The sequence below is a fragment of the Typha angustifolia genome, chromosome 7, assembly GCF_048772165.1.
Source record: "Typha angustifolia cultivar Huaian chromosome 7, ASM4877216v1, whole genome shotgun sequence".
In the NCBI taxonomy this organism is placed as follows: Eukaryota; Viridiplantae; Streptophyta; class Magnoliopsida; order Poales; family Typhaceae; genus Typha; species Typha angustifolia.
The window spans coordinates 10369708-10382892 of NC_133245.1; the positions used below are offsets into that span (position 1 = coordinate 10369708).

The 13185-nt window shown below is 36.2% G+C and overlaps 2 protein-coding genes across 2 annotated transcripts; one reads left to right on the forward strand and one right to left on the reverse strand.

The window, feature by feature from the left end:
• The first annotated feature begins 1393 nt into the window (after positions 1–1393).
• Positions 1394–2404, forward strand: LOC140763142 (heavy metal-associated isoprenylated plant protein 27-like). Its single transcript, XM_073101203.1, has 3 exons — positions 1394–1544; positions 1640–1715; positions 1811–2404. The coding sequence occupies exons 1-3, from the start codon at positions 1464–1466 to the stop codon at positions 2119–2121; spliced, it is 468 nt and encodes a 155-aa protein (XP_072957304.1). The 5' UTR covers positions 1394–1463; the 3' UTR covers positions 2122–2404.
• Positions 2405–3945: 1541 nt separating this feature from the next.
• Positions 3946–12971, reverse strand: LOC140764058 (uncharacterized). Its single transcript, XM_073102507.1, has 6 exons — positions 12587–12971; positions 7136–7270; positions 6895–6970; positions 6358–6452; positions 4453–4620; positions 3946–4358 (listed from the first exon to the last, which is right to left on the reverse strand). The coding sequence occupies exons 1-6, from the start codon at positions 12900–12902 to the stop codon at positions 4198–4200; spliced, it is 951 nt and encodes a 316-aa protein (XP_072958608.1). The 5' UTR covers positions 12903–12971; the 3' UTR covers positions 3946–4197.
• Positions 12972–13185: the final 214 nt, after the last annotated feature.

A 13185-nucleotide genomic window follows, 5' to 3' on the forward strand; every position in this document is an offset into this window, starting at 1 on the left:
TAGGAATACCTCTGGTATCGACCACAATATTTGAGGTACAGTTGCATTTTGGGTTAATACAGTTGCCTTTCGACAAAATAAAATGTAAAAAAACTTATAACCTCTTAGCGGTTTGGTAGGACCCCCAAAATCTCGATTATTGTGCTACTAAGAACCTGTGGAAGCTTTCTAAGAAACTCCCTTCTTAAGAATCCAAAAATTAAAAGGTCCCAATCAAATTATGCCGACCTAGCAAAAGATTTTCTTTCTTTTTTTTCTTTTGGAGATAAAGACCTGCCAAAAGTTATTATTCACGGGACAGTAACAACCACAATAACCAGGGTCCAGGCAAGAGAGTGATCCTACTCCTCTCTCTCTCTCTCTCTCTCTCTCTCTCTCTCTCTCTCTCTCTCTCTCTCTCTATATATATATATATATATATATATTATTACTTTTTTTTTAAAAAAAGTCTTGTATACAATTGCTTTCAATAATGGGCCAGTCCAACAAGCTTTACAACAACCATTACAAAGAGCCGGGTACAGTTGAAAGCTTCATTTGTAGGATTCTTTTTGTGCATATCACAACCTACATTTCACACGTATTGTAGAAAATCCCCTGCATGTTTGCAATGTAATTAATCCTCCTTTTTCGGTATATTTAAAGAAAACTAACCTTCTTATCATTCCCAAGGAATAAAAATATTTATATACATAATATATACTCTTAACTTTATGACTAAAATTCTCTTTCCGTGCCTTTCTCACTCTGCAAACGAACCACTTAAAAGGCATTTTAACAAAATAATAATAATAATAAATATATATATAAATATTTTGAATTTATTGAAGATGCGAGTCTGGAGGTTACTGATCACCACCGCACCGCGTGTACGGAGGAATGGGTGTTCATACTTTGCTTTGTTTTGAGCCACACGTGGGTGGGGCCGCAAACTGACCAGTTTCCGAGCTCCGAACCATTTCGAACGACCTCTTTGTTCCTAACTCCTAACCCACGGTTGCAGGACTTTACTCTTCCAATTACCATCTTCCGCACCTGCCAAGTACCCGAACTATAGTAAATTCGTGCAACTGTGGCTGCAGACGATCGGCACCTGCATGAAATCTTGTCTCCTTCCATGGACCAGAAAGCTAATCTATTTATCGAAAGACCCAAATCCAATCTCATTCATTCAGACGTCGGTGACATAAAGAAAAAGACAGAGCACATCCGCGCAGTAACCAATAAAAATTTTGAACTAAATTTGCCTTCTTTACTAGAACAAGGCAGGTGGAACCAAGCAGGCTATGTCCCCCACCTATCATCCGACGTGTGTTACTTCCACCTTCTACGTGGCACCACCCAAGTGGACAGTCCACTCTCTCTGGAAGCTATATAGAGGGGGCCTTTGCAGACTAGTTGTTAAGTGTATTCAGCGTACTACTTTGCAAATAGAAGAGAAGCATACTACGAAGAGAAGATAGATGGGTATTGTTGATGTATTGTCCGATCTCTGCTCATTGCCCAACTACTATGGCAAGACACACAAACGCAAGCAGTTCCAGGTATATATAGATATATAGATATATATATACATACTACTCCTTGTAAAATTCTTATAACAATTAACACTAATTAACGAGATGTGTATGGATTTCAGACAGTGGAGATAAAGGTGAAGATGGACTGCGAAGGTTGCGAGAGGAGGGTGAAGAAAGCTTTGGAAACCATGAAAGGTAGACATCCCACGTAAATAAGCGTTAAGGTAGGGTGTTAGATGCAAAATAAAATTTAGTTCATTCAAACTGTATGGCGCCGCGTCCTTTTGCAGGGGTGAATACGGTGGAGGTGGAGGCGAAGAAGAACAAGGTGACGGTGACGGGGTACGTGGAGGCCGGGAAGGTGATACGGCGGGTGGCGTACAAGACGGGGAAGAAGGTGGAGCCGTGGCCGTACGTGCCGTACGACCTCGTGGCCAACCCGTATGCGCCGGGCGCGTACGATAAGAAGGCGCCGGCGGGGTACGTCCGGAACGTGGCGGCCGATCCCGCGGCGGCGCGGCTGGTGCGTGCGAGCTCGATGGAAATGAGGTACAGATTCGCGTTCAGCGATGATAACCCCAACGCTTGCGCGGTTATGTGATGATGGCCATGACCATGCATATATGCATGCAAGAGAAGGATTAATGGTGTAAATGAATTAATTCGGAGGGGATAGCAACTAGTTAATTAGTCTAAGAGAGGGATTGATTAATTTTATCAAAAACAAAAAACAAAAAAAGAGAGAGAGAGAGAGAGAGAAGATTGATAGTCGAAATATGGGGATTTTGTATGTGATATATTGCTGATTTTATATTTCATGCAGGGATTGTGGCTTTGGTCTTAGTGTTGAGATTTTTCTTTAATTGAGTGAGTTGTGTTTAATATTTTTCATCTTATTAAACTTTGAACATGGGGTTACCTTCACAGCTATAAACTCGGCCCTTTTTACCACTGTTCTGTGTGTGTGTGTGTGTATATATATATATATATATATATATATATATATATATATATATATATATATATGTAATGAATGTTATACCACTTGTCACGGGGTAAGTAAAATTTGGTTAGACAAAGGCCTCGTGGTATTTAACTTTTGATTTGCAAAATAAATTCCTATTAAGTAACAAGAAAGCATAGTCAAGAAAAATACATAAATGACAAAAATATTATCATTCTTCTATTGATCGAAAAGGAAGCTAATTGTTGAAGGCAAAATGAACATCATTAACCCAGTAAATCTTAAGTTTCACAAAAACTTTAAATGTCTTGATCGCAGATGAGTAAAATTTAAAAAAAAAAAAAATCAGTTCGAGGATGAATTATCCTCTAAAAGATAATGATAAAACCAATATAATATTAAGAAATTAGTCAAGGTCTTAAAAATTTGTCCTACATGCAAACCAGCCAGTTGAGCAATTAAGATCCTCTCTGTAGACGTGTACAAAGCTAATATCATCAAGAAAACGACGTGTAAACATATGCTTAAGAACTTGATCTGGTGCATGCACCGAATTGTGCCAAATAGTCAATCACTTTTTGAGCCAATAGGTCCAAGGTTAGATGTGAGAAGAACACTTTGGATCAATATCAGAAACAGTTGCAAGATGGGATTCATGAAGCTAACGTTTGGATAAGGTGCTTGATAGTAAAGTAAAGCTAAGCTTGTGATCATGCACACGTCCTTAGCCATATTAATTGAGATTAAACTTATTTTTATTGTTAATGCTGTTGAAATGTTGTTAACTGGCTCAAGCAATCGATGTCAATATCAATAGAAAAATCCACCTTTCTTCCCATCCGTTCTAAGCCGTTTAAGATGTCTACTCCTTTAACCCATTTAATTCTAATCCAAACTCGTGTTATCTAATCTATTTAACTAACTAAAATCATAATTTTCTAAACACAACCAGTTTAATTAACGAATCGTGTGTACTTGTGTTGATTTAAACCTGACTGAAGCCAATAAAATCTACGTCAAATTCAAATGACCACTAGAAAGAAGCAGGCAACATTAGGTATCAACTGAGTTTATTACCTTTTAGATTTGATTGTGCAGAATAGTTGGTGAACGCATTCGAGCAAACAGAAAACTCCAAGACCTTGATCATCTTATTACTTATATATATTAAGGTAAAAAAATTAAATGATGTCATAGTGAACGGATGAACAAATAAACAACTGCAGACAAGTACTTCACAGAGAATTTTGCATCAAAACTAACGTAATAATATCTTCTGTGCAACGAGAATTGAGGAGCATCCAGGAAACAAACAGTTACAAGAAACCAAGTCAAAGGTTGCAATAAAGAACTCCAAAAGGCATCGAATTTACGAAGCACGCTGATGAAGTCATTAGCTTCTCAGGTAACAGAGCCATATCTTAAAACACATCGTGAAAAAACAAGCATAGCAAAAGAAAATAAGTAACTCAGCTGACTTTCTTTTTATTTCTTCAACAAGAATTTAATTGACAGAAGACAAACTTTTCACCAAATAAATCTTGACTTCGTAGATGATAAAATTTGTTTCAAAATTATTTATAGCCTTAGTGGCAATTAAAATTCAAACAATTCAGAAGAGCCACAGCACACATTAAAACTTGATGTGATTCCTCAAAGGCTTATCTATTGTGTAAAGGTAAAACGAAGAAAAAGAATCAAACTGTTTGTGTGCTAAACCTTGATTTTCGATGAGTCTCCAACAGCATTTTCCATCCTGTGGAACCAGTCAACAATTTGAGTATTCTCCACCATATCTCTACCAGCCTTCAGGTATCGGATAGGTCTTAGAACACCAAAGACAGCAAGGTCTGCTAAGTTAGGTTTAGAACCACCTGGACAATTTTGCATGAGAAAATACAGTTTAACTAGAGAGAAGTAATACTTGGTTGTTGCATATTAACTAGATCAAGAATGAGACTGGAATACCATGAAAATCTTTCCCATCAAGAGCTTTGGTCCAAGTTTCTGCAGCTCCATATAAAGCAGCACGTTCATCAGTTATGTTGTACTTCTTCTTCAGCTTCTTTGATATCATATACATTGCTGCTGCTCCAGCATATTTTACAGTAAACCTCTCTGTAGTGCTGAAGTTTCCTGCAATATGAAAAGGTGGAACATGATGTCAATTTATCAATTTCTATACCTTTATGAAGCATGAACGGAAACATGTACTAATCAAAATTTTGAGATCAATTATTAACTATACTTAAACGAATTCTCCCATAAATGTCCATCTAGTGACTCCAAAAAAAATAATATAAAATTGTCAGGCATCTCCAATGAAAGTATGCATAGAAAGCAAGCAGGATCTCCGCAGAATGTTAAGGGCATTTGGTGTTTGAATAAGCTTAACAAGAAAAAGGTGACGCACGAATTATTAAACTTAAAGTATTGATATAGGACTGAATCTCTGAAGGCATCAGAATGGCAAAGCACTAAAACAAAAAAGTGAATGCAGAAACATTGGGATTCATTATTCAATATATTAGGCAGCCACATGGAATGATTTCCACAAGAGAGGACGCAGAGCTAATAACAGTATTTAAAATCCTATAGCATTAATTTTTCTGGTATTTAGAGTACACTAAGTTAAAGTTTAGTTAGTCACTTCTATAATAGAACTTATTACTTGTGTAGTAAAAGGAAGGTATGCAAAGAGCCCATGTGTTTCGTGGTTAATTGATCACATGCTAAGTTAAAGCACTTCTCCAAAAAGTTTTCCTGTTAGGGATGGTTATCCTTAAATACCTGTAGCCTGTAGGAAGGTTGATAGGGGATCAAAGTCATAAATCAAGAGAATGCACCAAACAAGTCGAGAAAAAAAAATACTCAATATATATATGTGAGTTGATTTAAGCCCTGGTCACCAACACCTCCATCAATATATGTTATTACCATGGTAAAGTGGCAAAAGAAGAGATTAGATGAATTGATCTATGCCCTGGTCAAGAAAAAATAATTCAATAGATATAAGCGAGTTGATTTAAGCCCTGGTCACCAATGCCACCATCAATAAACATTATTACCATGATAAAGTGCACAAAAAGAGATCTAAGGGAGAGGACATGTGCTCTACCCCCGCTTGGACATCTCTATGGAGTAATCTTCCTCCCTCTCCTTCCATCACATCAACAGGGTTTTACCTTTGCCATGGTATGTATAGTGGCACCAACAATGTATAGAAGAGGTGAAGAGGAAGGCTACAGCTATCTTTGGACATCTGATGAATCCAAGGACCAACTATGATCAATTACTAAAAAAGGTGGCAATTTATTTGAAATACTTCTATTGTCCTTTTTTGTATTGACTTTATGCTTTAATTATTGCTCCAAGCTTCACCTCTTTCACCTGGTTAATCTCCTACTTCTTCCTATCATCTCTTTATCATTCTCTTCTTTCTTATTTTCTCAATCTTATTCTATGTTCAACCACAGTAGACTTTGCATGCTGCAACCTCATTATTTCTACAACTCCACAAGATATTGGTTGGATGGTTTACTAAGTAATTTGAAGTGCTGACTACCCTAAAAACATTCATGCAGCCCATGGCCTGCATCACACATGATATACAGGTAATGTGATGATTCACTTTGTTAGTTCACGTAGGATATGACATATGTGCCTGTTGCAAATTTTGGTTAAGAGAGAAGCTCCTGCAATTTGCAACATGTATTAAGTTCTAATACAACTCAGTTCTTATAAGCATTAAGTCTATAAGTACATGATCAGGAAACAATTTAGAATATGTCCTGTTTAGCAATGTTATCAAAAGCATGGGACAGAATTCGGCAGCTCAATTTATAAGTGAGGACATTAATTACAAAATATTACCATGTTTAGCAATGTAATCAAAAGATTCAAGAGCCTCTGAGGTAGTCCTGTATATGTTTGGTGATAAGACATGCACCAGGTGACCATCAACCCACCTAAAACATGGCAAACATACCAGTTAAAAACAAATGATGCGCCTGACTACTTGTAGACTAGACATTTTGCATGGAACCGAAGCAATACAGTCATCATTAAATGGAAATTAACAGTAGCAAGACATTGAAAACATCATTGTGCATATTATCTTGTGTCAACAAAAACAAAAAATTTAAGTCCTTTCCGTAAAAGAAAGAAAGAAAGTACAAAACATGCCATATAAGTGAACCTGGAATTACCTAATACTTTTAGATGTTGAGATTTGAAACTTCAAGCTCTAATAAAATCAACTACTCAGTCAGAGTAATATGGCTAACAAGCAATCAAAATATGCAGCAAACAAAATTAATATACAATATTACATCGATGGAGTGCATCAAAGTACTACACATAACAATGACTATTTTCACTTAGGACACAATGTAGGAAACAAGATTTTACCTGCACCACTTTGTCTCCTCCTCATCAATGACGGAGTCATCAGGCTTGATTCTATGGCTTAACTTATTAATTATATCTGGCACAAAAAAGCATGTGCATGACGGTAGAGAGCAAAACTTCTAATAATATTATGAAATACTAGGTTACAGAGTTTGCCAGATGTACTGAAAACTGTAATATCAGAACTATTACTTTTTCAAAACCAGAAAATCAACTCTTCCATGAAATAATTCATAGGTACCTGATGAGTCAACCATTTGTTCACCATCCACAACCAGTATTGGGACCTTCTTATAGTCAGACCACTTGATTTCCTTTTTACTCAAAGGGTTCACCTCCACAACTTTGTATGGTATATCATGGTAATCAAGAAATGCTGGAAAGCAACCAATATGGGACGGTAAGTTTAAATTACAAAATGAATATAAAAAATATTAGCAAGTCTCTTTCACATTTTGTCCTTACAGAAACTTAAGGCTCATTCATAGTTTAGCTTTAAAACACTATAAATATCAACCTGAACAAGCAATTGAGATGAGAAACAGAACATATGCATGATTTACAACTTCCTATATAAGCATTGGCTTCATTATATTTTCTCATATACATAATGTTATGGTTGTGGTTGAACCACAAATAAGATATAGTGTGGACATCACTATTCGTCACGTTTATTCTCATAGGCACAAGAGAGCTACAGTCATGGCCCTCAGAGTTTTTACATATTAAGTATTTATTAATGAATTCCAATGTCGATAGATTCTGACACCCCAGTTGGTAGATTCCCTAGATTTGGCTACTTTTCTTACTTGTTCTTCTCAAATCTATAATCTTTTTTTTTATTGGTTAATGAATATTTTAAGAGTTTTCACATATTAAGTATTTATTAATGAATTCCAATGTCGATATGGAAGCACTCCTCCTATTGAATAACTATAATCTAAAACTTGTTTTCCTTACTAAAACAATGTTTTTCTTTTAGAAAATTGATCAACGAGTTGTACTCATTTTTTAGGAAAACTAGCCCCGCATGTATGATTATCCTAAAAATTTAAAATATAATCTTCAGGTTATTAAGAATTCCCAATGTGTGAATACAAGTGTAGCTTATGACCAAGTATTGAATAAAAACAATTGTAGATTATATCTATCTTTTATCCATATTTTCTTATTCTTCAAATTCTTCCATTTTTGCATCATTTTGTGAATTAAAATTAAAATAAAGTTACAAAACAAATACAAACGAAATCTTTTACAGCCATGTAGATCAAATCCCCCCTTATGGTTACCCAAGGTTACATGATAAGTTTACTAACATTTTTTATTTTTTCTACTAAACATGACACCATCCAAATAGGAGTTGCCACCAATATGGGTATATGTTGTCAAATAGAAGGAGGGCCTTTCTAGAAAAGAATAACTTGGAAACAACTAATGCACCCTAATAAACCCCAAAATGAATCTGCTGAGACTAAATATGGGGTAGATCTATTTTCATAGTATAACTTGGGAACAACTAATGCACCCTATAAACATTTAACTGAATCTAATGAGAACAATTAATGCATGCATAAGTGGAATGCAAAATGGGCGTTTAAAAAAAAGAGGAATACAAAAAATGACAGAGAAGTATAAAGCAAGGTTGCTAGCCAAAGTATACAATCAAAGATGCAATATTGACTATGAAGAAACTTTTGCTCATATTCTTTGTGTGGAAATTATTAGATTGATTCTCTATTTGGCAGCTCAATTTAAATGGCAAATATTCCGCACGAATGGAAAATTGGCATTTTTGAATGGTTATCTTGATCATGATTTGAAAAATCAGGATCGAAATCAGGATAGGGATCAGTCTTTCGAAAAAACAATACGTATCAGTCGAATTGACTGTATCGATCGCCTAGATCAAATCGGGGTTTTTTAATTACGTGAATTCTAAATATTATTTTAAAATGTTGAATTTTTTAAAAAAATTAGAAAAAATAAAAATACTAATAAAATAAAGAAAGAAAAATTATAGTGAAGTGAAAATTGAAAAGAAAAGGAGATTAGGAAAAAAGTGAGCGAAAAAAAATCAATCAAAAGAAAGAAAAATTATGGTTCAATGAAGAAAAAGAAGATGAAAAGAGAAGAAAAGAAGATAGAGTGGATGAAATGAAAAAACTGAGAGTAAAATAAAGAAATAAAATTTAAAAATTACATACCATATTTCGTCGAAGTTAGATTTGTGTCGCCGAAATTCGTTAGAACTAGATCTCTATAAGAAAAATAATAGCTATATGGTAAGGAGAGAAAAAGAAAAGAAAAGAGTGAAAGAGAGAGAGAGAGAGAGAGAGAGAGAGAGAAGAAAGAGTGAAAGAGAGAGTTTCGAGCTAGCCTGGATCGGAATTGGGTTTGGCCGATCCCTATCCAAATCAGCTGATCTGGCAAACCATGATGTTGATGAAGATATATAGGTCAAAAAAGGGAGAAGAAGATAAAGTCTTCAAACTAAATAAGACTTTATATGGTCTAAAGCAAGCACAAAGGCTTGGAAGCAAATAGTTGATTCTTATTTTCCTACAAATAATTTTGTTAAGTGCCTCTATGAACATGCTCTTTATACAAAGGTAATGGAAATAGAGATATATTGCTTGTTTGTTTCTATGTTGATGATTTGATACATACAGGATGCCATGTAGCTAAAGCAATGCAGCTATGTTTATGCAATTTAAAGGAACCTATGATTAATAAATTCAAACTGATAGACGTTGGCCTTCTATCTTATCTCTTGAGCAAGAAGTGAGGCAAACTACAAAAGAAAATTTCATTTCTCAATAAAGTTATGCGAAAAATTTCTTTTGGAAAAAATTGAAGTGAAGGACTGCACTCTGGTATATATACTCATAGAATGTAGCATCAAATTAGCAAAGCATAGTGATAGAGAAAATGTTGACCCTAGTGCATTCAATAGCCTAGCTGAAAGCCTTCGCCACTTAACTCACACAAGACCAAATATTCTATATTGCACTGTACTTGTGAGTCATCACATGGAGAAGTCAAAATCATGTCTTGACAACCACAAAGATGCTACATCAAAAGTAGCATTGGCCAAGGCTTACTTTGTTCTCTTATTAAAAATTTTGATCTTGTAGGCTATTCGTGTGACTAAAGAAGCTACTCAAGTCTTCTATTGCACAAGCCAAAAATCTTTTCTATCATAAAAGAAGCAAACATACTAATGCCCAATTTTACTAAATAAAGGAGCATGCGGAGGACAAGGAGATCGAGCACATTCATATCAAGACTGAAGACTACCAGATATATTTACAAAGCCTCTCAAAGCCTATGTCTTAATGACATTGAAGATTATGTCCAGAATAGTGGAGAAGAATTAAGTTTAAAGTGTTGTCTTGGATAAATAAGTAAACAAGCTTCTATTGACATAATGTCCAACTTAGAGTCAATATCAAAGTTATGGACTTATGGTTAATATCAAAGTCAATAGTAGTGTAAAGGTCATGTGTAAATTAGAAAGGCATAAGTTACAAGATTCAAGAGTCCATAAAGCTTGAGAGTTATGGTTTTAATTTTGTTATGTAGTGGGATATATTAAAAGTCACGAGTTACAAATGAAACGTCACCATGAGGCCTATAAATATTAAATAGAACTGTATTCTACAAACAGGAGAGCCAAGCAGCAGTGTGGGATGAGTGTGGAATTCCTCTTGCTTGGGTCCGTGAGAATAGGCCATCAGGACAGCGATGAAATTCAGAAAGAAGTGTGTGTGAGCAGCTGTGTAGGTAGAGCAAACAAGTTGGAGCTGGAAACTAGCTCGTAAGAAAGAAAAGGTGAGGTATGCTCTCGCGTGGATGCAGTCTTTTAGCAAATGCATTAAGAAGTGAACGGCTTGTCAATCAGTCAGTCATGACAAGATTAATCGGCTCAACGTCCTTACAAGTTGGAAATGAAAGATTAGAATTTTTCTTATTCCAAATTATTCGACCTTCCTCTTTTGCCTTAGTTGTCTATTTTATCTATCTCCTATTTTATCGTGCAAGACCACCATCTATGCCTACTGTGAAAACAGATCTAACTCTAGGTTTAGCATTCCTCTTTATGCGTCCAGAATAAACATGCAAGACTTCCATCTACAGCTACTATGGAAACAGATCTACCTCAGTTGAGTCTCCACAAACTTTCTCCTTCTTCGGGCTAAATCAAAATGGGGAATCATATTCATCATGCAGTCCCACCTGTCTGTCCTCATTGACATCAAAGCTTGGATCAATTAGGTTCAATGCAAATAATGGAGTGTCTGCATGTTCCAACCTTTACCAGCTGAGCAGAGATACTCAAATTGATTCCCTTTCGAGCAAAGCAAACATGCAAAAGAAAAGTGGAAGGTGGAACAATTTGGAAGAAGGAATATAAGCTTTCATGCAACTTGCTTAATCTGAGTGCTAGAATACATCTTAATTTATAAGCCTCAACGTTTTAATATACCCCACTTTATGACAAAATCAAATGGTAATTCTCAAACTTTTTGACTCTCGGATCTGATAACTTATACTTTTCCAAGTCACCCATGACTCTTAAGAGTATTACTGACTTTGATCATAACCATAGCTTTAACCTTAGTTGAACGCCACATCACTAGAATCAAGTTTACTACTTTACTTCTTTTTTTAGCACCCTAGTTAAACTTGCTTCAATTCCACTATTCCAACCATAAACTTCAATCTCATGAAGATGTCGGTTTTGAGAGGCTTTGTAAATACATCTCACTACTCGGTCTTTAGCTTGACATGAATAAGCTTGATCTCCTTGTTTTTCACATGCTCCTTTCTATAGTGAAATCAGATAGTAATATGCTTGCTTATTTCATGATAGATAGGTTTCTTGGCTAATGCAATAGAAGACTTATTATCAATAAATAACTGTGTAGGATGCTCTAGCGGGAATCATATTTTATTGAGTAACTTCCTTAGCCATACAGCATAATAAACTCCATAAGATGCAGCAATATAGTCGGCTTCACACATAGAAAGAGTAGAAATTGGTTGCTTCTTTAAACGCCATGTGAATTCAGCATTCCCCATATAAAAGACATAGCTGGTTGTGCTCTTTATATTATTCAAGTTGCCTCCCAAATCAATATACTTCTTGGTAATATGATAAGTAATATATATTTGTATCTTCTGTCAATTCTATAGACTGTCTCTACTTTTATTAATCTTCTAATAAGCATAATTTCAAACACTAAATCTAAAACTGCCAAATTCAAACAAAGCATAGCATCAGAAATCCACTCATCTTCGTCCACCAGAAATTTAATGACAAAGTACGCACTTAAATATCACATTCACCAAAGTTTGAGACCAGATCAACCATCCGAATCAAACCCACAAGTTTCCTACTTTTTCTAGCTAACAACTGGCTATCTTGTTGATTATTGATACATTCCTCTCTACAGATGCTTGTGCTTCCCCAAGTATTGATCCAACCATTAGCCAATGGTGAGGCTTAACAGTCAAAGAAAACGATAGAAAACCTCCGAGGACATGATCAATAGAACCTGGCTGAGATAATGGCGTCAATTCCTAACCAGTTCTTCACTTTATAACCATCAACCCCTAATACGTCTTAAAAAAAATTTTGACAAAATTGAATAGTATCCAAAAGGAGAGAGCGAAAGGGAAAGGCTGATACCTCTAACCTTGTTGCAGAAAGGGCAAGCCTCGTACTGATACAAGACGACATCTTTAGGAAGGAACTCCGGCGACAGCGGCTCTTTGGCCTCCGCCGCCGTAACCAGAGTCAAGGAGAAAGAGAGGGCTCCGGCGAAACCCACGGGGACCGACCTTGACCCAGACGACGCTACGGCGGAGTGCGGAAACCACCACCGAGGACGCGGCGACCAGGAGTCGGCGACGCCAATTCTTCGGTCCGCTGACGCCGCCGCGGAAGGGACAAGAGTTCGGGGGACGACGAGGGTCCGAGAGATGAGGCTTTGGGCCCTTCTCATTCTCGATCGATCTCTTTTGCGAGTCGTAAACGAAGAAAGGGGAGACTAGGATGCTTAAACCCTCGGAAGTCGAGAGTAACTTGTGGAGCACGAAGAAGGGTTTAGTTGTGGTGTCCTGCGGGATACGATAATAAGAGAAATGGGCTCCGTTATCATACTAGATAGCCATATAGGTCACAGAAGCCATTAGGTGGAGAATACTTTATAGCCTTTACTATCATTTTTTTTCTCTCTATTCTAAATAGTAAGTGCGGGACAACGGAACTCGTAGGGAAATTAAAGG